Source organism: Manis pentadactyla, chromosome Y, assembly GCF_030020395.1.
Source record: "Manis pentadactyla isolate mManPen7 chromosome Y, mManPen7.hap1, whole genome shotgun sequence".
NCBI classification, from domain to species: domain Eukaryota; kingdom Metazoa; phylum Chordata; class Mammalia; order Pholidota; family Manidae; genus Manis; species Manis pentadactyla.
This window is the reverse complement of record NC_080039.1, coordinates 24,072,758-24,098,372: the sequence shown is the minus strand read 5'-3', so window position 1 is coordinate 24,098,372 and position 25,615 is coordinate 24,072,758. Positions and strand designations below refer to the sequence as shown.

Sequence of the window (25,615 nt, the reverse complement as noted above, 5' to 3'; positions counted from 1 at the left end):
CCTTTCCTGTGGGAAACATACTGCTTTCCACAGTGATTGAAGTAACTTACATTCCCACCAGCAGTGTAGGAGGGTTCCCCTTTCTCCACATTCTCGCCTACATTTTCATAGTTTCTCTTTTGGATGGTGGGCGTCCTGACTGGTGTGAGCTGATAATCGTACTGTGGTTTTAATTTTCATTTGTCTGATGATTAGCGATTTGGAGCACCTTTTCATGTGCCTAGTGGAGGTCTGAATTTGTTTGGAGAAGTGTCTGCTCAGCTCCTCTGCCCATTTTATGATTGGCTTATCTGCATTTTGCCTGTTGAGGTGTGTGAGCTCTTTATATAATTTGGATGTCAACCCTTTATTGGATATGTCATTCTCCCATACTGTAGGTTACCTTTTTGTTCTACTAATGGTGTCCTTTGCTGTACAGAAGCTTTTCGGCTTGGAGTAGTCCCACTTGTTCATGTTTGCTTTAGTTTCTGTTGCCTGGGGAGACATGTTCATGAAGAGGTCACTCATGTCCGTGTCCAAGAGATTTTTGGCTGTCTTTTCCTAAGAGTTTTATGGACAGTTCTCACGACTTACGTCCAGGTCTTTAATCCATTTCGAGTTTACTATTGTGTATGGGGTTAGACAATAATCCAGTTTCATTCTCTTGCATGTAGCTGGGCAGTTTTGCCAACAACAACTGTTGAAGAGGCCGTCATTTCCCCATTGTATGTCCGTGGCTCCTTTATTGTACGTTAGTTGACCACGTGCGTGTGGATTAATGTCTGGACTCTGTATCCTGTTCCACTGGTCTGTGGGTCTGTTCTTGTGCCAGTGCCAAATTGTCTTGATTACTGTGGCTTTAGTAGGGCTTGAAGTTGGGAAGTGAGGCCTGCCAACTTTACTCCTCCTTCTCTGGATTGCCTCGGCTCTTCGGGGTCTTTGGCCCCGAATTTTAACACTACTTGTTCCAGTTCGTTGAAGGAAGCTGTTGGTATTTTGATAGGGATTGCATTGAATCTGTATATTGCCTTAGGCAGGATGTTCGTTTTGACAAAATTATTCCACCTAGCCAAGAGCATGGGATGAGTTACCACTCGTTAGTGTCCTCTTTAATTTCTCTTAAGAGTGTCTTGTACTTCTCAGGGTATAGGTCTTTTGCTTGCTTGGTTAGGTTTATTTCTAGGTATTTTATTCTTTTTGATGCAATCATGAATGGAATTGTTTTCCTGATTTCTTTTTCTGCTAGGTCGTCCTTGGTGTATAGGAAATCAACAGATTTGTGTGTAGTGATTTTGTATCCTGGAACCTTGCTGAATTCATATATTAGTTCTAGTAGTTTTGGAATAGAGTCTTTTAGGTTTTTTCTGTACAGTATCATTTCAGCTGCAAATAGTGACAGTTTGACTTCTTCTTTACCAATCTGGAGTCCTTTTATTTCTTTGTTTTGTCTGATTGCCATGGGTAGGACCTCCAGTACTATGTTGAATAACAGTGGAGAGAGTGGGCGTTCCTGTCTTTTTCCTGATCTTGGGTGAAAAGCTTTGAGCTTCTCCGTGTTGAATATAATGTTGCCTGTGGGTTTGTCATATATTGCCTTTATTATGTTGAGATTCTATGGTTACTAGACTCCCCCCCGTCCTCAAGTCCCCACCCCATACCCCATTACAGTCACTGTCTATCAGCATAGTAAGATGCTATACAATCTCTACTTGTCTTCTCTGTGTTGTAGAGCTGTCCCCATTCCTCCCCCCTACATTATGTCTGCTAATCATAATGCCCCTTTTCCCCCTTTGTCTCTCCCTTCCCAGCCATCCTCCCCAGTCCCTTTCCTGTTAGTCCATTCTTGGTTTCTGTGAGTCTGCTGATGTTTTGCTCCTTCAGTCTTTTTCTTTGTTTCTTATACTCCACATATGAGTTTAATAATCGGGAAGCAGTCTCTGGGATGATCTGAGCTGCGGTAGTCAGGGCCGCCCTCAGGCTAGCCTAGAGGACTGCAGGGGCAGGGCTTCACACCCGTGCTGGTGTGTTCTCCTGAGAACAGCGCCTCTTCCTGCCTTCCAGATCTTGCTCCAGCTTCCGCTGCCTGTCCCAGTTAGCTGCATGCTTGCAGGAGACTCTGCGTGGTTGACGTTGGCGGGGCCACTCTCCGGCTGCTCCACAGCTCTGCCGGGTCAGCCGGTCTCCCTGCAGTGCTGCCCAGGGGGAATGAATGGCATGGTGCTTATCGCCGTGAGGGGCTTCGGGGCTGCTTTACTCCCCAGGGAGTTAGGGGGCCGGAAGTTTCTCAAGATTCCCAGCCTGCTGGGCAGAGTGTACTGGGACAACTTTGTTCCGCCGTTAAGCCCTTGTCCCTTTAAGAGATTTAAAAAGGGCCCGCTTCTCTCTTTTCCCAGGGCAGCTTGCTGTGGGGACCTGCTCGCAGTGTCTGTCTCGGAAGCTACCCTCTGTTTCTCTAATGTCCAGCACACCATGCAATGTGTGTCTCTGCTCCCTGTGCAGATTACTAGGGCTGGTTATTTAGCAGGCCTGCCCTTCCACTCCCTCCCCACTCCAACTTCTTTTCTCCCACCGGTGAGCCGGGGTCGGGGGAACACTCGTTTCCTGCCAGGCCGCGACTTGTATCTTACCCTTTTCGTGAGATGCTGCATTCTCGCAGATGTAGGTGTAGCCTGGCTATTGTGCTGTATCTTCTGGTCTCTCTTTTAGGAATAGTTGTATCTGTCGTAGTTTCAAAAATATGTATGGTTTTTGGAGATTTCCGCATCCCTACTCTCACCACCATGCTGAGCCATCTCTCAGTTCTGGTTTCTTTATCCATTGTACCACTCTATATCTTTTGCTTGGTGCACTTAGTCCATTTACATTAAAGGTGATTATTGATTGATGTGTACTCATTATCATTGTAGGTTTTAAATCTGTGGTTACCAAAGGCTCAAGGGCAGCTTCTTTTCTATCTAACTGTCTGCCTTAAATTGCTGAGTACTCTATTTCAGACACAGTCCAGAGGTACTTTTTTTTTCCTCCCTTCTTCCTCTTTCACACTTACATACTAGGTGTCATATTCCTCACTTTTTGTGTATTCCTTGACTGGTTTTGTGAGTAGTTGATTTAATTTCATATTTGCTGGTAATGAACTGGTCTACTACCTTTACTGTGAGTTTATTTTCACTGGTGACAGCTATTTCGACTTAGGAACATTTTCATCTAGAACAGTCCCTTGAACATATCCTCTAGGGCTGGAGTAGTGGTGGTGTATTCCTCCAACTTTTGTTTATCTGAGTATTGTTGATTTCCTGCTTCAAATTTAAATGATTTTCTTGCCAGGTAGAATGTTCTTGGATGGAAGTCCTTCAGTTTCATTACATTAAACATATCATGCCACTACCTTCTGGCCTGTAAGGTTGCTGCTGAGCAGTGTGCTGAAAGCCTTACTGGATTTCATTTATAAGTTACCTTTTTTCTCTCTGGCTGTTTGCAGTGCTCTGTCCTTGATCCTTGCCATTTTAATTATTATATGTCATGTTGTTGCCTTCCTAAGGATCCTTTTGTTAGGGCTTTTCTTCTCTTCTGTGACCTGAGTGTAATTTCCTTCCCCAGATTGGTGAAGGTTCCAACACTTACTTCTTCAAAGAGAGTTTTTATCCCTTCAGAAAGACTTCTTATCCGTTTGTCTTTTCTCCTTCTGGTACCCCTGTTATGCTAATATTGTTCCGTTTGGTTTTGTCACAAAGCTCTCTTAATAAACTATTCTTTCTTTCCTAGTGATTCTTTTTCCTGTTTTTTGGCTTCACTGTTTACTTGCTCCCTAATTTCCTGATTATTTTTCATTTCTTCATCCTGTGAAAGCCTGCTATTAAATCCCCTTGTTGCATTTTTTTTTCAGATACTGTTTTATTCACCTCTGAGTGACTTTTTTGCAGGTTGTCTTTTTGTTGAGGTGTGCTCCCTTACTTCCTGAATATTTTTCTGTAGAGCCATGAGCATGTTTACAACTTCTACTTTGAAGTCTTTATCCAGAAGATTGGTGATTTCAGTTCCACTCAGCCCTCTTCCTGATGTTAGGTCTTACAGTTTTGTTTGGATCAAATTTCTCTGTCATCTCATATTTTCAGTGTTTCTTATGGAGTAGTAGATTTATGCAGGATGCCTCTAGTGCCCAGAATCTCTAAACAATTTTGCTTTCCGGTGCAGGAGCCCCAACTGTTGGTGTGCAGTAGGCTGGGTTCCTTTCGGTCTAGCTTGTAATGACCTGATTTTAGATGGGTTGTGTGAGCCGTCAGCTCATTGACACACAGTGAGAAGCCATGGGGCTGCTCTGCTGTAGTTGTTTTGAATGGAGCGACCCTTTCCCCAACCTGCAGCAATAGCATGATCTGCCGGCAAGTAGGGCAGGCGCCTCCTGGGAGGAAGGAGCCCCTGGGGCTGGCTGGCCAAAACAGGACTGAGAAAGCTGAGAGCATCTCCCTGTGACTCCCCAGCAGTGAGGTGTGACACCAGTGTCAGGGTAAATGGGCTGTTCACAGACCACATGTGGAGGGAAGAGCCTCAGGACTGCACCAATAGAGCTGCTGTGAGTAGAGCTGCTCTCCACCTGGCCTGCAGCAAAAGCACAGGTCACAGGCAGGTGGAACCAGTGCTTGCCGGGAGGAAGTAGCCTCCAGGGTATGGCTTCTGTGGGCAGATCCTCAGTTGGCCCAGTATAGGACCATGAAACCTGGGAGGGTCTCCCCCTGCCTATCTGGCAGCAAAGTATGACACCACCTCCAAGCCAAGTGGGCCATCCACAGGCCACGTGCTGCAAGGAGGAGCCTCAGGGCTGAGTTACCGGGGAGGGGAACAAAGCCTCCCTGTCTCCCAAGAGTTCCGAAGCTGTTAGGCTGAGGGTGGGCTGGGGAGGTATTTTCCACCTGCCTTTTCCAACCTCAGCAGAGAGCTCTGTGTAACCCTTACCCATCTAGCGCTCCTCTCATTGCTAGGAAGCCTTTCCAACTCCCTCTTTGCTTTTGTCTCAGGGAGACCAGTAGAACATGCCTATCCTCCACAAACAGCTGGAATCACTGCCTTCCAAGTGTTCATTCAGCCTGTCTGTTTTGTCCAGGCCCTCTAATTACTAGAGCACCATGTAGTGTGGGTTTCTGCTCCCAGATCTCTAGGGCCAGGTGTTCAGCAATCATGGGTTCCTACACACGCCCGGCTCTGTTCCTCTTCCTCCTGCCTGTGGAGGAGGGCTTAGGTCCCACCATATAATCAGCTTTGCCACTTTCCCCTCTTCTTCCCTTCCTCCCTGATGTGCGTATGTAGTTCTGCAGTCTTCATGTTATTTTCAGGGTTGGTTATATTTGCTATAATTTCATGTTCTCTGTGTTTTTTGCAGGAGGTTTCTGCCTTAATCTTACTACTCCACCATCTTTTTTCCCAGAGTCCTCTATACTATCTTTTTAATTTGAAATCTTACTTAGTAGTAGCTGGCCAGTAGACCCTCAAGTATTGACTGTGAACGATGAAAATCACATGTGTAGAACAGTAAATTAAATGAAAATTTCAGCTTCCCTTAATTGACATTAAAGAGAGTAACTGGAAGGAAGCATTACACCAAATCAGACTTCTACATGATTTGCCAAACTAGTGACAGCAGGAACCACCATCCCAAAGTCTTAAATTCCTTAAAACATGTATTTTTAAGAACTTCTTTAACAAAACTTGATTGTGAAAGAAAGGTAGAGAGGGTGGGTGGTGAATCTGTGCAGACTTTTTAGCAAGTTTGAGGGATAAACATTAGAACACAGGTAGCAAAAGAACCTTTGAACTAAAGTAAGGAACAGCTTAAAGACTGGAGTGACAGAAAGTGAGAGGTATAAATTAAAGATGAGAGGATGAGAAATTGAAAGTCTGTTTATCTGGTACCCTCATTTTGCTCAGTCATTTCACAGCAAGCATAGTAATCTTTTGGGAAAGAGGAAAAGGCTTTGCCCAGAGACGTGTAAAAGATGTGTTCAGAGGGCTGTCACCTGCTTCAAGTGAGAGTGAACCCTGTTGTAGGAAGAGTATTGAATTAGTCTGAAATTGGAGTTTACAGAGCAATATTATATTTTAACAGGCAAGTGAGAGAGGGTGTCTATAGTGTTGGGCATCTGGGATACTTTTTATGCAGATCACCATTAATTCTATTGTAAATAAGGAACACTGATGTAGACGGAGAAAGATGACATCCTGAGACAGAGGCAGTGATTAAGTAGCATATTGTTGGGTTGGTTACTGCAGATTTTTGAAATTTAGTTTTGTGCAAGTTTATTCCAAGTAAAAAGTTGTGTTTTTTCAGATGAACCAAGTTACTCACGATCACATGGTGATACTACAAAATGTCCTTCAGAGCATGCCTAATCCGTCATCTGAATACATGCTTAGAAATGTTTCTGTACGTCTTGCTCAGCAAATATCTGGTGAGGTTAGTATCAAAATTTGAAGACTCTGGCATTTTGGGTGGTTTTATTTTGTATTACTGTTGACGGTCTCTTTTTGTTCAAATATATAAAGATGCTGAACTTGATGTTATTGAGACTGTGTCACTCTAGTGTGAATCTTATTATTTCAGATGAAGTTTCATGTTAATATTATCTAAATACTAGTATTAAGAAAGTGCTTTTTAAAAGTTTTTAAACAGATTTTTTTGAGTTATACTTTCTGTTGCATAAACTAGATCAAAATAAACCATCTGGTGAGTTTTGACAGATGTTTAATGACACACTCAAGGTGAATTTCCATCAGCCCCAATAGTTTTCTCCTCCTGGCTCCACGCAACCACCATTCTGCTTTTTGTTACATGTAAATTTCTTAAGTTTCGTTAAATTTACATCACTGGAATCATATTGTATGCTCTTTTGTGTCTGCATTATTTCCATCAGCATAATTTTGAAATTATCAGTGTTATATTTTGCATCTGTCCTTTATTCCATTTTGAGTAATACTACTTTTTATGGGCTTTCCTCCTGTTGCATTAGTAGACATTTGAATTATACTAGTTTCTGACTTTTGGGAATAGAACTACTTTGAAAATTCATTAAATAAGGGCTTCTGTGGGTGCATCTTCTTTCTGGGTGAAGACATACATAGGAATGAAAGGCTGGATTTTCCCATGTTCTAAAAATTCTTATGAAAAGTATTATAGAGCCCAGATTAGATCTTAGCCTAAAGCATACTTTGTGACTGTAGCTGACAATAATGTTTGTTCTTCATCTACTATATTTTATGACTTGATGTAAAGGTATTTAAAAATGCACCCATTACTACTTTGGACCTTAAGGGTAATGTGAAGCATTCACTTAATTTACAACCACTTATACTACCTCTTTAACAAGGAGAAAGTTTTGTTTTCTGATTATTTCACTTTGATATTCTATCAGCACTTTTAATTACTGGTTTTTTTTTCAGGCTTCAAGATATATGCCTGATACTTGTGTAATTAGAGCTATACAAAAAATCGTCTGGGCATCAGGATGTGGGGCATTAGAGCTAGTCTTTAGCCCAAATGAAGAAATTACTAAAATGTACGAGATGACGGTAAGAATTAGTACAAAAATATATTCCTTGTTTGTTAGTTGTACATATGACCAAAGTTTCGTGTCTGCTGTCTTTTAAGGAAAAAGTCATTCGTATCTAGTAGTTTAAAATGAACTTCTAGATGCAGTTCAGATGAGAATATATATGAGTTATTTTTGAAAATAAAAGACTTCAGCGTTTCTCTATAATGCAGCTTTTTTCTGAAACTTTTTTTTTTAACTTCTTGGGTTGAAAATATAATGGATTTTCTTTTCCTAGTTCCCTTTAATTCTTTCTCAGTTTTTTTGTCCTGAATGAATTTTGGTAACTGTCTGCTGTGGAATTGACATTTAACAAGTATTTTCTTGGCTCATTTAGAGCACTCAAAAGCAGGAAAAGTGTACCATTTTGGTATTATCCCTAAGCTTTGTTGAATTAAGCAGTTACTTGCAGAAATGAGATTTTGTTTAGCTCTTTGAATCCCCAGTCATATTTACTTGTCTTGGATAGTCACTTCTGTAATATTTAAGAGAGCAAAGTGGGTAGGTAATAGCCTTGTACAGCTTCCCTTTTTGGAATATTTAAATGTTGTTTGCCAGACATAAACTGTACCTATTTTTCGATGAGTAAAGGCAGATTACAAATGATTAGCTGCCTACTTGATTATATTTTTGTTTGGAAATGCCTTCTTGAACATTGGTATAGGGCTAAGTAATTTTTTAAATCAGATTGCATCTTAGTAAGCTGTGTGATAAAAACTACACACTAATCAAAAATACAAACTGCAGGGCCAGAGGGATTGTTTAGGAAGGAATACTGACTGATGCAGAACTTTACCACTCACCCAAGTGACACTTAGTGTTTGTGATCAGACACCTTTAATCCCCTTTGGGGGTATTTTTCTGAGGGTCTCAGAAGTGCAGATGAAGGGACTGAAGACAGGCCACTTTAGAGATTAGGTAAGTTTTAAATGTTAGCTACATTTAAATACAGGTTAGATACAGGTTAAGAATTTTTTCCTGAACCTGCATCACTGGGTAACAATGAAGCAAAACTGAAGGAGTAAAGCAGCAGACTCACAGACTCTAAGAAGGGACTAGCTGCTAACAAAGGGGAGAGGTGGGAAGGGAGGGAGAAGGGGATTAGGGGGTGTTACGATCGGCACACCTGGTGTGGGGAGGATCATGGGAGAGACAGTGTAGCACAGAGAAGACAAGTAGAGAATCTGTGGCATCTTACTACACTGATGGACGGTGAATGCAATGGGGTATGGGGGGAACTCGATAATGTGGGTGAAAGTAGTAACCACGTTATTTTTAATGTGAAACCTTCAGAAGAATGTATATGGATGATACCTTAGTAAAAAAAATGAAAATAAAAAATGTATCACTGGGTAATTTGACTCCTGATTGTAATTTTACAGATCACCAATGCAAGTAATGAGCCAGATACAGAAGATGAACAGGTTTGCTGTGAGGGATTCGAAGTGATGACGTTATGTTTTGCTCTACTTCCAACAGCTTTGGATGCACTTAGTAAAGAAAGAGCCTGGCAAACATTTATCATTGACTTACTATTGCACTGTCCCAGCAAGTAAGTGATTATTTTTTTCTTTAGGGTTTTGTTTTGTTTTGTGTTTTAGGAAGGAAGGCACGCCTCATTATTTTGAGCAAAAACAGATTAATTTTGATAAAAACATCTTTGAAGTCAAATGAGACTTATTCTCGTCTACATGGCACATTGGTGTTTATGAAACCTTCAACATGTCTCACTTAATCTGTGCTACTTTCTTCTTATCTAAACGGCAGTGCTGATATTTTTTTCCTTTTACCGGGCTTTTATTGTTGTGGTGTATATAATCATAACAAGATATTTGGACATTTTAACAACTTCTAAGGGGGCAATTCAGTGGCCTTAAGAACATTTTCAGTGTTGTACAGTCATCATCACTATTTCTTTTTCCTTAGTTTATTCTTCTGATAGTTCACTGTTAGTGTATACAAGTGCAACAGATTTCTCTGCTTAATTTTGTATTCTGAAACTATAGTGAATTCACTTATTTTCCTAATAGGTATTGGTGGACTCTTTAGGGTCTTCTCTATATAATATATCATCTGGAAATAGTGACAGTTTTACTTCTTCCCTAGCCATATGAATGCCTTTTTATTTCTTCATCTCGTCTGATTGCTGTGGCTAGAACCTCCAATACTCTGTTGAATAAAAGTGCTAAGAGTCAGGATCCTTGTCTTCATCCTAATCAGTGAGGAAAATTGTATAAGTTGGCAGGTTTTTCACCATTGCTATGTAATCTGTGGGTTTATCTTATATGGCCTTTATTATGTTGAGGTATCTACCCTTTACACTCACTTTGCTGAGAGTTTTTATCATCATCACTATTTCTTAAACTTTTTGTCACCCCAAATTTTTCTAAAGAATTAATTTGTTTTTCTTTAGGAAAATAAGCTTTTCTTGGTTTGAAAAAGCCGTTTCACAAAACCTTCCAGCCCTAGTTAGCTCTAATCCACATTCTATCTAGATGAATTTGTCTACAGTCAATCCCACATATAAATGGAATCACAATATTAGTCTTTTTGTGTTTGGATTGTTTCACGTGACATAATGTACTCAAGGTTTATACATGTTGCCGCATGTTTCAGAATTCTCTTCCTTTTTAAGGCTGAATATATTCAGATGTACAACTATATCACGTTTTCGTTAATGCATTCATTTGTTGGTGGATCCTTAGATTGTTTCTGTTTCTGGCTATTATGAAAAACACTGCTTTGAGCATTGCTATGAACACAAATAACTGTTTGAATGCATTTTCAGTTCCTTTGAGTATATACTTGGATTGAATATGCTAGATTACATGGTAAATCTATGCTTAACTTTTTAAGGACCTGCCAATTTATACATTAGTTTCACCATGGTATACTCAAACCAGTCAAGTACCAAAGCTCTACTTTCTCTCCCCTACTTCTTCTTCTCTCTTTTTTAAAATGTAAAAGCCATCCCAGTGATGTGGTATCTCATGGCAGTTTTGATTTTCACTTCCCTAGTGATGAGTGATTCCAAGAATCCTTTCTTGTGCTTCTTGTGCGTCTGCAGAGAAAATTCTATTCATTTTTAAATTCTGTTATTTATATGAACTTTAGGATGGGTTTTTACATTTTGGCAGTCAATACCATTGTAATTTTGGAAGGGATAACATTACATATGTAGACTGTTTGGGTAGAGGGGTAGTATTGACATCTAAATAATACTAAATCTTTCAGTACATGAGTATACATTGTCTTGTTTATTTAGGACTTATTTGCTTCAAACACTGCTGTGTATCTTACTAATTAGGTTTATCTTTTCCTGAGTATTTTATCCTTTTTGCTCCTCATGTAGGCGGGATTCACTTTTTATGATTTTTATTCATTTTGTACTTTAACAGCTTTGCTGAATTCAGTTATTTAAGGATTCTTTCTTTTTTTTGATACCATTAGTGTACAGTTACTTGAACAACATTATGGTAACTGCACTCCCCTATTATCAAGTCCCCCACATACCCCATTACATTCACTGTCCGTCAGCATAGTAAGATGCTATAGAATCATTACTTGTCTTCTCTGTATATAGTGCTTTTCCCGTGTCCCCCCATCCGCTACATTATGTGTGCTAATCATAATGCCCGTTTACCCACCTTGTCCCTCCCTCCCCACCCATCTCCCCAGCCCCTTTCCCTTTGGTACCTGTTAGTTCATTCTTGGGTTCTGTGAGTCTGCAGCTGTTTTGTTCCTGCAGTTTTTTTGTCTTTGTTCTTATGGTCCACAGATGAGTGAAATAATCTGATACTTGTCTTTCTCTGCATGGCTATTTTCACTGGGCACAATACCCTCTAGCTCCATCCATGTTGTTGCAAATGGTAGGATTTCTTTTCCTCTTATGGCTGAATGTGTACCACATCTTTGTGCATTCATGTACTGTTGCACACTTAGGTTGCTTCTGTGTTCTTTTCATTGTATATAGTTCTGTGATAAGCATACGGGTGCATATGTCTTTCTCAAATGGGACTGCTGCATTCTTAGGGTAAATTCCTAGGAGTGGAATTCCTGGGTCAAGTGGTATTTCTATTTTGAGCTTTTTGAGGAACCTCCATACAGCTTTCCACAATGGTAGAATTAGTTTTCTTTCCAACCAGCAGTGTACGAGGGTTCCCCTTTCTCCACATCCTCGCCAACATCTGTTGTTTGTCTTTCAGATGCTGGCCACCCTAGTTGATGTGAGGTGATAACTCATTGTGGTTTTAATTTGCATTTCTCTGATGACAAGCGATGTGGAGTGTCTTTTCATTTGTCTGTTTGCCATCTGAATTTCTTCTTTAGAGAAGTGTCTGTTCAGCTCCTCTGCCCATTTTTTAATTGGATTATGTGCTTTTTGATTGTTGAGGTGTGTGAGCTCTTTATATAATTTGGATGACAACCACTTATCGGATATGTCATTCATGAATACATTCTCCCATACTGTAGGATGTCTTTTTGTTCTACTGATGGTGTCCTTTGCTGTACAGAAGCTTTTTAGTTTGATATAGTCCCACTTGTTCATTTTTGCTTTTGTTTCCCTTGCTTGGGGAGATACGTTCATGAAGAAGTTGCTCGTGTTTATGTCCAAGAGATTTTTGTCTGTAGTTTTTTTCTAAGAGTTTTATGGTTTCATGACTCATCATTCAGGTCTTTGATCCATGTTGAGTTTACTTTTCTGTGTAGGTTAGACAATAATCCTGTTTCCTTGTCTTACATGTAGCTGTCCAGTTTTGCCATCACCAGCTGTTGAAGAGGCTGTCATTTCCCCATTGTATATCCATGGCTCCTTTATCGTATATTTACTGACCATATATGTTTGGTTTATATCTTGGCCCTCTGGTCTGTTGCATTGGACTATGGGTCTGTTCTTGTGCCAGTACCAGATTGTCTTGATTACTGTGGCTCTGTGTTAGAGCTTCAATTTCAGAAGAGAGATCCCTCTGATTTCTTCTTCCTTCCCAGGACTGCTTTGGCTAATCGGGGTTTTTTGGTGTTTCCATATGAATTTTAGAACCATTTGTTCCAGTTCGTTGAAGACTGCTGTTCGTATTTAGTTAGCGGTTGCTTTGAACCTGTAGATTGCATTAGGCAGGGTGGCCATTTTGACGATATTAATTCTTCCTAGTGAAGAGCATGGGGTGATTTTCCATTGGTTCGTGTCCTCTTTAATTTCTCTTAGGAGAGTCTTGTAGTTTCAGGGTATAGGTCTTTCACTTCCTTGGTTAGGTTTATTCCGAGGTGTTTTATTCTTTTTGATGCAATTGTGAAAAGCATTGTTTTCCTGATTTCTCTTTCTGCTCGCTCATCATTAGTGTATAGGAATGCAACAGATTTCTGTGTATTAATTTTGTAACCTACAACGTTGCTGAGTTCAGACATTAGTTGTAGTAGTTTTGGAGTGTTTTCTTTAGGGTTATTTTCTGTGCAATGTCATGTCATCTGCAAATGGGCAGTTTGACTTGTTCCTTACCAGCCTGGATGCCTTTGATTTCTTTGTGTTGTCTGTTTGCCATTGCTAGGACCTCCAGTACTATGTTGAATAAAAGTTGGGACAGTGGGCATCCCTGTCTTGTTCACGACCTTCGGTGAAAATCTTCCAGCTTCTCGCCATTAAGTATAATGTTGCCTGTGGGTTTGTCATATACGGACTTTATTATTTTGAGGTATATGCCCTCTCTACCCATTTTGTTAAGAGTTTTTATCACGAATGGACATTGAATTTTGTATAATGCTTTTTCAGCCTCTATGGAGATGATCATGTGGTTTTTGTGCTTCTTTGTATTGACGTGGTGGGTGATGTTAAAGGATTTTCGAATGTTGTACCATCCTTGCATCCTTGGGATGAATCCCACTTGGTCATGGTGGATGATCCTTTCAGTGTATTTTTGAATTCGGTTTGCTAATATTTTATTGAGTATTTCTGCATCTGTGTTCATCAGCGATATTGGTCTGTAGTTTTCTTTTTTGGTGGGGTCTTTGCCTGTTTTTGGTATTATAGTGATGTTGGCCTCACAGAATGAGTATGGAAGTATTCCCTCCTCTTCTCCTTTTTGGAGAACTTTAAAGAGGATTGGTTTTAGGTCTTCACTGAATGTTTGATAAAATTCAGAGGGGGGAAGTCATCTGGTTCAGGGCTTTAGTTGTTAGGTATTTTTGATAACCAGTTCCATTACATTGCTGCCAATTGGTCTGTTAAGATTTTCGTTTCTTCCTGGTTCCATTTCTATTACGTTATCTGGTTTGTTACTATGTAATTTTTCATGATATTTTCTCATAATTCTTTGTATTTCTGTGGTCCCCATAGTTATTTTTCCTTTCTCATTTCTGATTCTGTTTATGTGTGTAGACTCTCATTTTTTCTTGGTAAATCTGCCTATGGGTTTATCTATTTTGTTTATATTCTTGATGGATCAGCTCCTGGTTTCACTGATTCTGTTGTTTTATTCTCCTCTATTTGATTTGTTTCTGCTTCAATCTTTATTATGTCCTTCCTTCTACTGACTTTGTGCCTCACTTTGTTCTTCTTTTTCTAGTTTCAAAAACGGTCTAGTGAGTTTAGACTGTTCATTTCTGGCTGTTCTTTTTTCCTGTTGTCAGCCTGTATTGTAATATTTGCAGCTCACACGGCCTTCACTTTGTCCCACAGATTTTTGTGGTATTGAGTTGTTTTTTTCAGTTGTCTCCGTATATTGCTTGATCTCTTCTTATTTGATAATCTATCCATTGATTATTTAGAAGCATGTTATTAAGCCTCCATGTGTTTGTGTGCTTTTTCATTTTCTTTGTGTTAATTTATTTCTAATTTTATACCTTTGGGATCTGAGTAGCTGGTTTGTTCAATTTCAGTCTTTTTGAATTTGCTGAGGTTTTTTTCTGTGGCCTCGTGTATGGTCTATTCTGGGAAACATTCCATGTGCACTTGAGAAGAATGTGCATTCTGTTGCGTTTGGATGTACTGTTCTGTGTATGTCTGTTAGGTCTGTCTGTTGTAATATGTTGTTCAGTGCCTCCGTCTCTTTACTCATTTTCTGTCTGGTTGATCTATCCTTTGGAGTGAGTGGTGTGTTGAAGTCTCCTAGAATGAGTGCATTGCATTCCATTTCCCTCTTTAGTTCTGTTAGTATTTGTTTCACGTATGTAGATGATCCCCTTTCGGGTGCGTCGATATTTATAATAGTTCTCTCCTCTTGTTGGACTGCCCCCTTTATCATTATGTAATGTCCTCCTTTGTCTCTGGTGAGTTTCTTTGTTTTGAAGTCTATTTTGTCTGATACAAGTACTGCAACTCCTGCTTTTTTCTCCTTATTAGTTGCATGAAATACCATTTTCAATCCCTTTACTTTCAGTCTGTGTATGTCTTTGGGTTTGAAGTGAGTCTTTTGCAGGTAGCATACAGATGGTCTGGTTTTTTAATTCATTCGGTGACTCTGTGTTTTGATTGGTGCCTTCAGAGCCTTTACATTTAGGGTGATTATTGATAGGTATGTACTTACTGCCATTGCAGACTTTAGATTTGTGGTTATGAAAGGTTCAAGGGTAATTCCCTTACTATCTGACAGTCTAATTTAACTCACTTTCTGTGCTAATAAAAACAGAACCTAAAAGTTGTTTTTTGTTTTTTTCTCCTTTTTCTTCCCCCTCCCTTTCTTTATATGTTGGGTGTGATATTCTGAGCTCTTTGTCTATCCCTTGATTGACTTTGGGGGTAGTTGATTTGATTTTGCATCTGTTCAGTGATTAATTGTTCTACTTTGCTGTGGTTTTATTTTGCCTGGTGAAATGTATTTAGCCTTAGGAATACTTCCATGTGTAGTAGTTCCTCCAAAATGCACTGTCGAGGTGGTTTGTAGGAGGTAAATCCTCTCAGCTTTTGCTTATCGGAACATTGTTTAATCTCTCCTTCAAATTTAAATGATCACCTTGGCAGGTAGAGTATTCTTGGTCCTAGGACCTCCTGCATCACTGCATTAAATACATCATGCCACTCCCTTCTGGCCTGTAAGGTTTTTGTTGAGAATTCTGATGATAGCCTGATGGGTTTTCCTTTGTATGTGATCTTTTCTCTCTCTCTAGCTGCTTTTAAAAGTCTGTCCTTATCCTTGATCTTTGCCACTTTATTTTTTATGTCTTGGTGTTGTCTTCCTTGGATCCCTTGTGTTGGGAGGTCTGCCTAACACTTCGATGGCTTGAGAGACTGTCTTCTTTCTCAGATTGGGGAAGTGTTCAGCAATTGCCTCCTCAGTGACACTTTCTGTCCCTTTTTCTTTCACTTCTTCTTCTGGTGCCCCTATTAGGAGAGTAATGTTCCGTTTGGAACTGTCACACGGTCGTCTCAATGATCTTTCATTCTTAGAGATTATTTTTTCTCTCTGTGCCTCATCTTCTTTGTATTCCTCTTCTCTAATTACTATTCCATTTACCGTCTCTTCTACTACATCCAATCTTCTTTTAAATCCCTCACATGTTTCATTTCAGGTACGGAGTGTCTTGATGATTGAATCTCCATCTTAAATTCATCCCTGAGTTCTTGAATATTTTTCTGCCCCTCCGTAAGCATGTTTATAGTTCTTACTTCGAACTCTCTTTCAGGAATACTGGTGAGTTCAGTTTCATTTGGCCAGTTTTGTGTGGTGCCCTCTAGTGTCCAGAAGCTCTAGTCTCTGGAGCTGCTCAGCCACTACGTGAGGATGGGGGTCATAGGGGAGTGGTGCTGGAGCCTGGGAGGAGGAAAGAGCTAAATTGACACTGCTTTCGGGCTGCAGTGCGTCTCCAGTGTCAGAGCCAGTGGGCCAAGCACACAGTTGTAACCCTCCGTGCTTGGCGTCTCTAGGGGCCTCCCTCCGGCTGGCCTGATGCCAGCAGTGACTGCTGGTCTGTGAGCAGGTGCCGGCAGGCCAGGAGAAGGTGCAGCAGTCTGAGTGTCAGTGTGGGGGGCCTCCAAGCTGAGTAGCCAGCTAGGGGGATTGGACCTCCCGAAGCTCCTCAAAGTTCCCAATCTGCTGGGCAGAGCGCCCGCGGACAATCTTGTCTGCCTCTCCCTTCTCCCGCGCAGCAAGCTCCGTGCAAACCCTGCACCTTCAGCAGCCATCTTGCTGCAAGGAAGCCTCTTAGACCACACGCCTTTCCTTTGTCCCAGAGCGGCCAGGTGGGGATTCTTACCCTGCACAAAGGGCCGGAATCTCAGTCTCTCAAGCACTCCACCTGTCCCTGCTCCCCAACCCCACCAACCTCCAGGGCACCATACAATGTAGATTTGTTTTCCAAAGTAGGCCTCCGGGGATGGGTGTTCAGCAGTTCTGGGCTTCCACCCCCTCCCTGCTCCATTTCTCTTCCTCCTGCTGGTGAACTAGGGTGGTGGAAGGGCTTAGGTCCTGCTGGATCAAGGCTTTGGTACGTTACCCTCTTCCTTGAGGGTCTCTATGCAGTCGGGTGCAGCCTTCTTTCCTGTTGCTGTTCTAGAGTTAGTTGTGTTTGCTATATCTTCATACTATCTGTGGTTTTTGGACTGTCTCACCTCTCGTGCCGCCATCTTGAATCCCCTAGGGGTTCCTTCTTTTAAGGATTTTTCAAAGGGCCAGTGGGTATGAACTTGTAAAGTGGTCTCAAAAATGCTTATCTCTAGTGTGATACACTAAGTCACTTCTGTTATCAGTCCTCTAGGTAATTCTGCAAAATTAACTTAACACGAGTATAAGTTCCTCACAAGGGGAACAGCTCCCCTCTGGGAACCTTAGTCTGGGCTGCCTGCCCTGCCACCAAGGTGGACTGAGTTCTTGTCTGTTTGCTGAAATATGTGGAGATTCTTACTTCCTAACTTCCTGGCTTTTAAAAATGGAATCTTAGCTTTAAGATGGAATCCTTCCTTTCTTACTATGCTAAAAAGTATAAAATAATTTGATTTGCCATTTTAAGTCTCAGGTAAATAGTGTTAGATATATTTACATGGTTGTGCCCTGTAAGTAGAAGAGCTCTAGTACTTTTTCTTGTCATGCAGAACGGAAAGTCTACACCAACGCAACACAAATTTGTCTACCTATCTCAACACCAGTGCTTTCCCGCACTACCTTTGTTAGGGGGGCATTGTGTATTTTCCTTGGTTCTTGTCCCTCCTGGAACAAAGAATTGAAGGGCAGAGACACAGTAGTGAAACAGTGAAAGTTTTAAAGTTACTTACAGAGAGAAAAAATACAGGCAACCTCAGGGAGGGGAGGCGCCCTGAAAGGCTGGGGATTCCTCCTTTTAAGGATTTTTCAGGAATGTGACAGAGAGCTAGAAGGGTGAACTTAAGTGGTCTTCTCCTCAAGATGTTTATCTTTTTGAGACACAGAGTCTCTTACCAGTCCTCTGGGTAATTCTCAAAATTGACATAAGAAGTTTACTGCTCTGGCCCCCTCCCAGGATAGCAGCTTACTGGTTTGGGAGCATATCAATTAAGACTGCCTGCCCTGTGCCCCAAGGTGGGATGAGTTATTGTCTGTTTGCTAAAGAGTTAGTTAAGAATCTTACTTAACTTCTTGGGTATTAAAATACAGTCTTTAAGATAGAATCCTTCTTGCTTTTTACTATGTTGTTTATGGCAGGACCAGCATAGTAAATGAATTGCCTAGGAAACAAACTACTTGATCAGTGGTGAAAGGAGAGAAAAACAGCATGTAGGTAAAGGTAAAAAATAAACTGGGCCCAGATGATTAACATAATAAAGATGGGCTATGCCGAAGTACCTTCCTTTATCTGGGCAATATTCAAACATTCCAGGCCAAGTAGCTCTTGGCTTTTCAAGCTTTAATTCATTAACTCTGGGTCTTTTTAATGGACTTCCCTGGCCTTTTTTTCTCTTTCCACCCTGCCCAGATCTATTTTCCTGCCTAACACTTTCTCCGCACTCCATGCTAGCAAAGTGCTTTTCTGTGCGCCGTTTTCGTGCAGCCACAGCACACTCTGGTTTCCCACCCTCCCCTTCTTGGAAGAACTCTATGAGCCGCTCCTTGGTGATGGCAGGCAGCAGACCAGTTAGGTTCCAGGAACTGAGGGGAGGAGGGAATGGCCATTTTATCTCCACTACTTGCCCAGAACCACCTGAGGCTGCAGCAGTAAACATCCATTCATATGCCAGGCGGTAAATTCTGGAAACTACCATTTACTCCACAATGACCCTTTTTTTTCCCTGATAATTTTCCTTGCTCTCTATTTTGCTCTGAATTATAGCCACTCCAACTTTCTTCTCAAGCAGTTTAATTTTCACTGCATCTTTAAAATTCATTTCTTAAGGCATTTAATAAATGCCAGTGTTTAGTTGGGTATTTATGCCCTATGACTGTCGTATCTTTTATTTGGTTGTATTTTGACCTTGGAATTTAAAAGTGATTAATTTTGAATAAATACCAACTGTATTCGTTGCTTTTTTTTTTTTAATTCTCCATATAGATTCTTCCCTGTAACTTTTTTTGCTTTCTCTGCTTCTTTTTCCTTTTCCTTTAAGTGCAATCACGTTATTATTAGGTTTCTTTAACAGAGGTTTAACTATACTTGGAATTTTTTCCAAATTTGGCAAAATGGTTACAAGTGCTAAAGTTACCACTACAGAGTAATAAGCTTCTTTGATACGTTCTATTTTTATTACAAAATTTTGAGAAAGCAGATATAGGAATTTTTGTTTGGTTTCCTCTGCCTTACTGAAGTGTCCTTGATAAACTAAAAGGTATATGTACATAAGGTACAAAAGGTAATGTTTTAGACACACACGCATGCACGCACACGTGCGCACGCATTCCTGCTCTGCTGAGACCGAGTAAAGAGAAGAGCAAGTTGTAGGGCTTAAAAACGAGTTTGTACTCTCAAGGCAGTAGGTCTCAGTCTCTCCTGGCTCTGGCGCTGCTTCCCCCTGCTTCCCAGCATGGGCTTAATACTCTCCTAGCGCCAGGGCTCCATCGCTTCCCTCTGACAGACTTTGTTCCCTACTGGCTCTCCAAGCTTCCCTTCTCTGCTCTTGACTGTTCTCCCTTCCCCGCCCCTTGCACCAGGAGCACGTCTGTGGGCTAGCCTCTGTGGTAACTGGCAGTCACCCCAAAATACCCAACCAGTTATGCATCAGGAACTGCGGAGAGGAGAGAACAGTTGTTCCCTCTCCATCTTAACTGATTGAAGTGATATCTTACGGCATTTTTTATTGATATGAAGTGAACTCTTACGAAGGTTTCACAAGAAAAACAGTGTGGTTACTACTTTCACCCTCATATGATTAGCGATGTGGAGCATCTTTTCACCTTCCTGTCAGTTGTCCGAATTTCTTCTTTGGAAAAGACTCTTATTCACATCCTCTGCCCATTTCTTCATCTGGTTGCTTGGTTTTGGGTATTGAGTTGTTTGACTTCGTTACGGAAAATAATGAAAAAACCCGTACCATACTCCTATCATTGACGGAAGAACCAGGCGGCACTCGGTCGTCTTGGAGTGTTGAGGCTTTACTTCACACCGGCGGGCTCAGAGGGAAGTAATCTCCCAAAAGTCTGAGCCCTGAACAGGGGCAAAGGGAGCAATATATATCTTTCTGCTTCTGTATCTGTAGCATTCCTACATGCACAGCAAGCGAGCAATCGAGGAGTGAAGAGTTTGGGGAATGAACCTAGGGAGTGCTCGGCAGAGTGGGGCGTGTAGGGGAGCGGGAAATTAAGGGAGTTTCTGTTGTCTTTGCTAAGAAGAGCAACAGAAGGGAGCCACCTGGACTAGATTGCTGTCTTTGTAAGTTTTTCCCTGTTGACTTCTGTACATATTTTGGGTGTTAAATTAACCCCTTATGGGATAAGTCATTAAGGAATACATTTGTAGGATGCCTTTTTGATCTGCTGATGGTGTCCTTTGCTGAACAGAAGCTTTTTAGTTTGATGTAGTCCCATTTGTTCATTTTTGCTTTTGTTTCCCTTGCCCAAGGACATGTGTTCAGTAAAAGGTTGCTCACATTTATATTCAAGAGATTTTTGCCTATGTTTTCTTCAAAGAGTTTTACTTTTTGTGACTTACAAAGGTCTTTGATCCATTTTGAGTTTAGTTTTCTAAATGGAGTTAGGCAGTAATCCAGTTTCATTCTCTTACATGTAAGCTGTCCATTTTTGCCAGTATGAATTGTCGAAGAGGCTGTCTTTTCCCCATTTTATACCAATGGCTCCTTTATCATATATGAATTGGCCATATATGTGTGGGTTTACATCAGGGCTCTATTCTGTTCTAATGATCTATGGGTCTGTTCTTGTGCCTGTACCATACTGTCTTGGTTTCTGTAGGGAGCATAATCCCCCAGCTTTGTTCTTCCTTCTCTGGATTGCTTTGGCTCTTCAGGGTCTTCTGTGGTTCCACATGAATTTTAGAACTGTTTGTTCTAGTTTGTTGAAGAATGCCGTTGGTATTTGATAGGGATTGCATGGAAACTGTAGATTGTGTTAGGCATGATGGTCATTTTGACAACATTTATTCTTCCTATCCATGAACAGAGGATAGGTTTCCATTTATTGTTATTTAATTGCTCTATGAGTGTTTTGTAATTTTCAGTGTTTAGGTCTTTCAGCTGCTTGGTTAGGTATTTTTGCTGCAATTGTTAATGGAGTTGTTTTTCTGATTTTCTGTCTGCTAGTTTATGCTTACAATATAGGAAAGCAGCAGATTCTGTGTTAATTTTGTATCCTGGACCTTTGCTGCATTCAGTTTTTTGGTGGAGTCTTTAGGTTTTCTATGTATAATAGCATATCATCTGAAAACCCTGACAAGTTTAACTTCTTCCTTAACACTTAGGAAGCCTTTTATATCTTTGTGTTTGTTGTCTGATTGCCGTGACTAGGACCTCCAGTACTTTGTTGAATAAAAGTGGGGAGATTGAGCATTCTTGTTTTGTTTCTGATCTTAGTGAAATATATTTCAGCTTTTGAGTGAACATTCCTACCTGCACAGCAAGTCAGCAGGCACGGGGGAGTGAACCTGGGGAGTGCTCGGCAGAGTGGGGAGTGTAGGGCGTGGGTTTTTCATGCATTGCCTTTGCTATGCTGAGTTGCATATCCTCTATGCACTTTTAATTGAGAATTTCTGTCATGGATGAGTGTTGAGTATTGTTGAATGCTTTTTCAGCATCAATTGAGATGATCGTGTTGATTTTTGTCCTCTTTGTCAATGTGTGTGATGTTGGTTGATTTTCAGATATTGTACTATCCTTGAATCCCTGGAATAAATCCCATACGGTGATGATGCATGACCTTTTTGATGTAGTTTTTAATCCTGTTTGCTAATATTTTGTTGAGGGTTTTTTGATTACATTCATCAGGGATATTGGTCTGTAATTTTCCTTTTTTGCACTGTAATGCTGGCCTCATAGAATGAGTTTGGAAGTATTCTCTCCTTTTGTACTTTTTAGAAGACTTTAAGAAGGATGGATATTGGGTCTTTTGTAAGTGTTTGCTAAAAATTCAGCTGTGAAGCACAATATGGATGGTCACAGGGAAGGCAATATAGCACAGAGAAGACAACTGCTAACTCCTGCATCTTACTGTGCTCATGGACAGTGACTGTAGTGGGTTACGTGAAGGGAACTTGATAATAGGGAGGAATGTAGTAACCACAATGTTCCTCATGTGAAACCTTCACAAGATTGTATTTTAGTGATACCTTTATAAAAAAAATTCAGTATGAGACCATCTGGTCCAGGGGTTTTATTCTTAGGTAATATTTTGATTACCAATTCAATTTCATTGCTAGTATTTGGTCTGTTCAGATTTTCTGGTTTTTCCTGGGCTGGTCTTAAAAGTTGTATTTTTCGAGAAAGTCGTCCATTTCTTAGGTTATCCAGTTTGTTGGTGTATAATTTTTCATATATTCTCTTACAATTTTTGTATTTCCAAGGTGCCTGTCGTGATTTTTCCTTTTTCATTTCTGATGGCATTTACATGTGTATAGTTTATTTTTTTCTTGATGAGTCTGTCTAGGGGTTTATCTGTTTTATTTTCTTGAAGAACAAGCTCATTTCATTGATTCTATTGTTTTATTCTTCTCAGCTTTACTTTTTTATTCTCTGATCTTTATCAAGTCTCTCCTGCTAGTGACTTTGGGCCTCATTTGTTCTTCTTTTTGTAGTTTCATTACTTGAGAGTTTAGACTGTTCATTAGGGATTGTTCTTGTTCATTGGCGTAAACCTGTATAGCTGTGTGCTATCCCCTTCAAACTGCGTTTGCTGTGTCCCACAAGTTTTGGGATGTTGAGTTGTTGTCATTTGTCTCCATATACTGTTTGCTGTCTATTTTAATTTGGTCACTGATCGATGTTGTTAAGCCTCCATGTGTTTGTGGGTTTTTAAAATTTACTTACTGATCTCTTTTTGTGGCCTATTCTGGAAAATGTTCCATGTGCACTTGAGAAGAATGTGTTATCCCTTCTGCCTTTGGTGGACTGTTCTGTAGATGTCTGCTGGGTTCAGCTGTTCCTAATGCATTGTTCAGTGCCTCTGTCGGGTTGATCTGGAGTGTGAGGTGTGTTGAAGTCTCCTGAGATAACTGCATTGCATTCTGTTTCTTTTATTATGTTAATATTTGTTTCACATATTTGGGTGCTCCTATGTTGGGTACATAGATATTTATAATGGTTATATACTCTTGTTGGACTCCTGACCACTTTATCATCATGTAATGTCCTTCTTTGTGTCTTGTTACTTAATTTTGAAATGTATTTTTATGATGTAATGACTGCAGCTTCTGCTTTTTTTCCCCCTATTGTTTGCATGAGTATCTTTTTCCACCCCTTTACTTTAAGTCTGTATATGTGTTTGGGTTTGAAGTGAGTCTCTTCTAGGCAGCTTGTACATGGGTCTACATTTTTTGTCCACTCTGCGACTCTTTGTCTTTTCATTGGTGTGTTCAGTCCATTTACAATTGGGGTAATTACTGATAGATATGTATTTACTGCTGTTGTGGGCTTTAAACTTGTAGTTACCAAACTTTCAAAGGCAGCTTTCCTTACTCTCTAAAAGTCTGTCTTACCTCACTTATACTATTTTAAACACAATCTAAAGGTTTTTTTTTTTCTTCCTCCTTTTCCTTCCCTCCTCCACTCTTACATATATTAAGGTGTCATATTCTGTACTCTTGTGTGTAGTCCTTGACTGACTTCGTCTTGTGTGTAGTCCTTGACTGACTTGGTGGGCAGTCCAGTTAATTTTGCATTGGTTAGTAATTAATTGGTCTACATCCTTTACTGTGGTTTTATTATTTTCTCTTGTGATGGCTGTTTAGCCATAGGAGTATTCCATCTGGAGCAGTCTCTTGAAAATTCACTGTAAAGACGGTTTGTGAGTGATGAATCCCTAAACTTTCGCTTTTATTGAAATCGTTGAATCTCCGCTTCAAATGCAAATTGTAATCTTGCCAAGTAGAGTGTTCCTGGTTTAAGGCCCTTCTGCTTCATTGTACTAAGTATATCATGCCATGCCACTCGATTCCTGCCTGTAAGGTTTCTACTGAGAAATCTGCTGACAACATCAGGGTGTCTTTTTTCCCCTCTATGGCCGCTTTCAGTATTCTCTCCCTGATCTTTGCCATATTAATTATTATATGTCTTGGTGGTGTCATCCTAGGGTTCCTTGTGTTGGGGGATCTTTGTATTTCCATGACCTGAGAGACTATTCTCTTCCCCCAATTGGGAGAACTTTCAGCAGTTATTTCCCCAAAGAGTCTTCCTATCCCTTTGTCTCTCTATTGTTCTTGTGGTACCCCTACATTGAGATTATTGTTTCATTTGGATTGTTTGCACAGATCTCTTATGCTTTCATTCCTAGAGGTCACTTTTTCCTGTTTTCTGGCTTCATTGTTTTCCTGTTTTCTGATTTCTATTTCATTTACGATCTCCTCTACTTCATGTCATCCACTTTGAAATCTCTCCATTGTATGTTTCATTTCAGATACTGTATCTTTCACAGTGTCTTTCTCTTTCTTGAAGTCCTTCCCGACATCTTGAGTATTTCTCTGTAGCTCCATGAGCATGTTTATGACTTGTATTTCGAAATACTTATCAAGAAGACTGTTTCAGGTTCTCTCAACCCTTTTGCATTTTGACCTGCAGTTTTGTTTGGGCAAAATTTTTCTGCTGATTCATTTTTTTAGTGTTATCAATGGAGTCATAGATTCATGGAGAAACACCTTCTTGTGCCCAGAAACTCAATACACTTCACCTTACTGTGCAGGAGTTCTAGCTGTTGTTGGGCAATGTGTGGGGTGACTTTCTGCCTGTCTTGTGGTACACGGATACCAGCTGAGCTTGTGTGGGCATCGGCTGTTCGCAGGTGCAAAAAGAAAATGCGTCTGCACTGCTGGAGTTGCCGTGAGCGGAGCTTCCTTTCACCTGGCGTACAGCAATGGTGGGGGGCTGCAGGTCCGGCCAGGAGGAAGGAGCTCCCTGGGCTGACTCCCGCAGTATTTCCCCAGCTGAACCAATAAAAGGCTTCAAAATCTTGGCAGGTGTCCCTCTGTGTTTCTTACTGCAACATCTGTCTCCGTTGCTAGGAAAAGTAGGCCTACTGCAGGTGGCATGTGCAGGGTGGAGCCTCGATGCTTCAGTGCTGGAGCAGTCAAGGCCAGAGCTGCCCTCCACCTGCCCTGCAAAAATGGTGGGGCACAAGCTGGAGGGAACAGATCCTCCTGGGAGGAAAGAACTCCAGGGGCTGGCTCCTGCACATAGTTTCCCAGCTGGCCTGAAACAGGGCTGACAAAGTAAGGAGGGTCTCCCTCTGCCTATATGGGAGCATGTCTGACCATACTGCTGGCTGGCCACAGGCCACTCGCCTCCAAGGAGCCTCAAGAATGCCTTGTCAGCGAGGGGGTTGGAGCGCCTGTGGCTTCCCAGAATTCCTCACCTGTTGAGCTGAGGGCAGCGAGGGGGTTGGAGCGCCTGTGGCCTCCCGAATTCCAAACCTGTTGACCTGCCTTTTCTTAACAGAGAGTTCTATGTAAATCTTGCCCCTCTGGCGGTCCTCCCACTGCTGGGAAGTCTTTCAAGCTCCTACTTT

At 40.9% G+C, this 25,615-nt stretch overlaps 1 protein-coding gene across 3 annotated transcripts in view; it reads left to right on the top strand.

Moving 5' to 3' along the window:
- Positions 1 to 25,615, top strand: part of LOC130682130 (probable ubiquitin carboxyl-terminal hydrolase FAF-X) — a 166,398-nt gene that overhangs the window by 80,197 nt on the left and 60,586 nt on the right. For 2 of the 3 annotated variants that reach the window (XM_057496266.1, XM_057496267.1), the window contains exons 23-26: positions 5,746 to 5,765; positions 6,299 to 6,424; positions 7,408 to 7,536; positions 8,939 to 9,108. In XM_057496266.1, coding sequence (XP_057352249.1) covers positions 5,746 to 5,765; positions 6,299 to 6,424; positions 7,408 to 7,536; positions 8,939 to 9,108 — 445 coding nt within the window. The remainder of the gene's footprint in view (positions 1 to 5,745; positions 5,766 to 6,298; positions 6,425 to 7,407; positions 7,537 to 8,938; positions 9,109 to 25,615) is intronic. The other variant, XM_057496265.1, reaches the window with a different exon arrangement.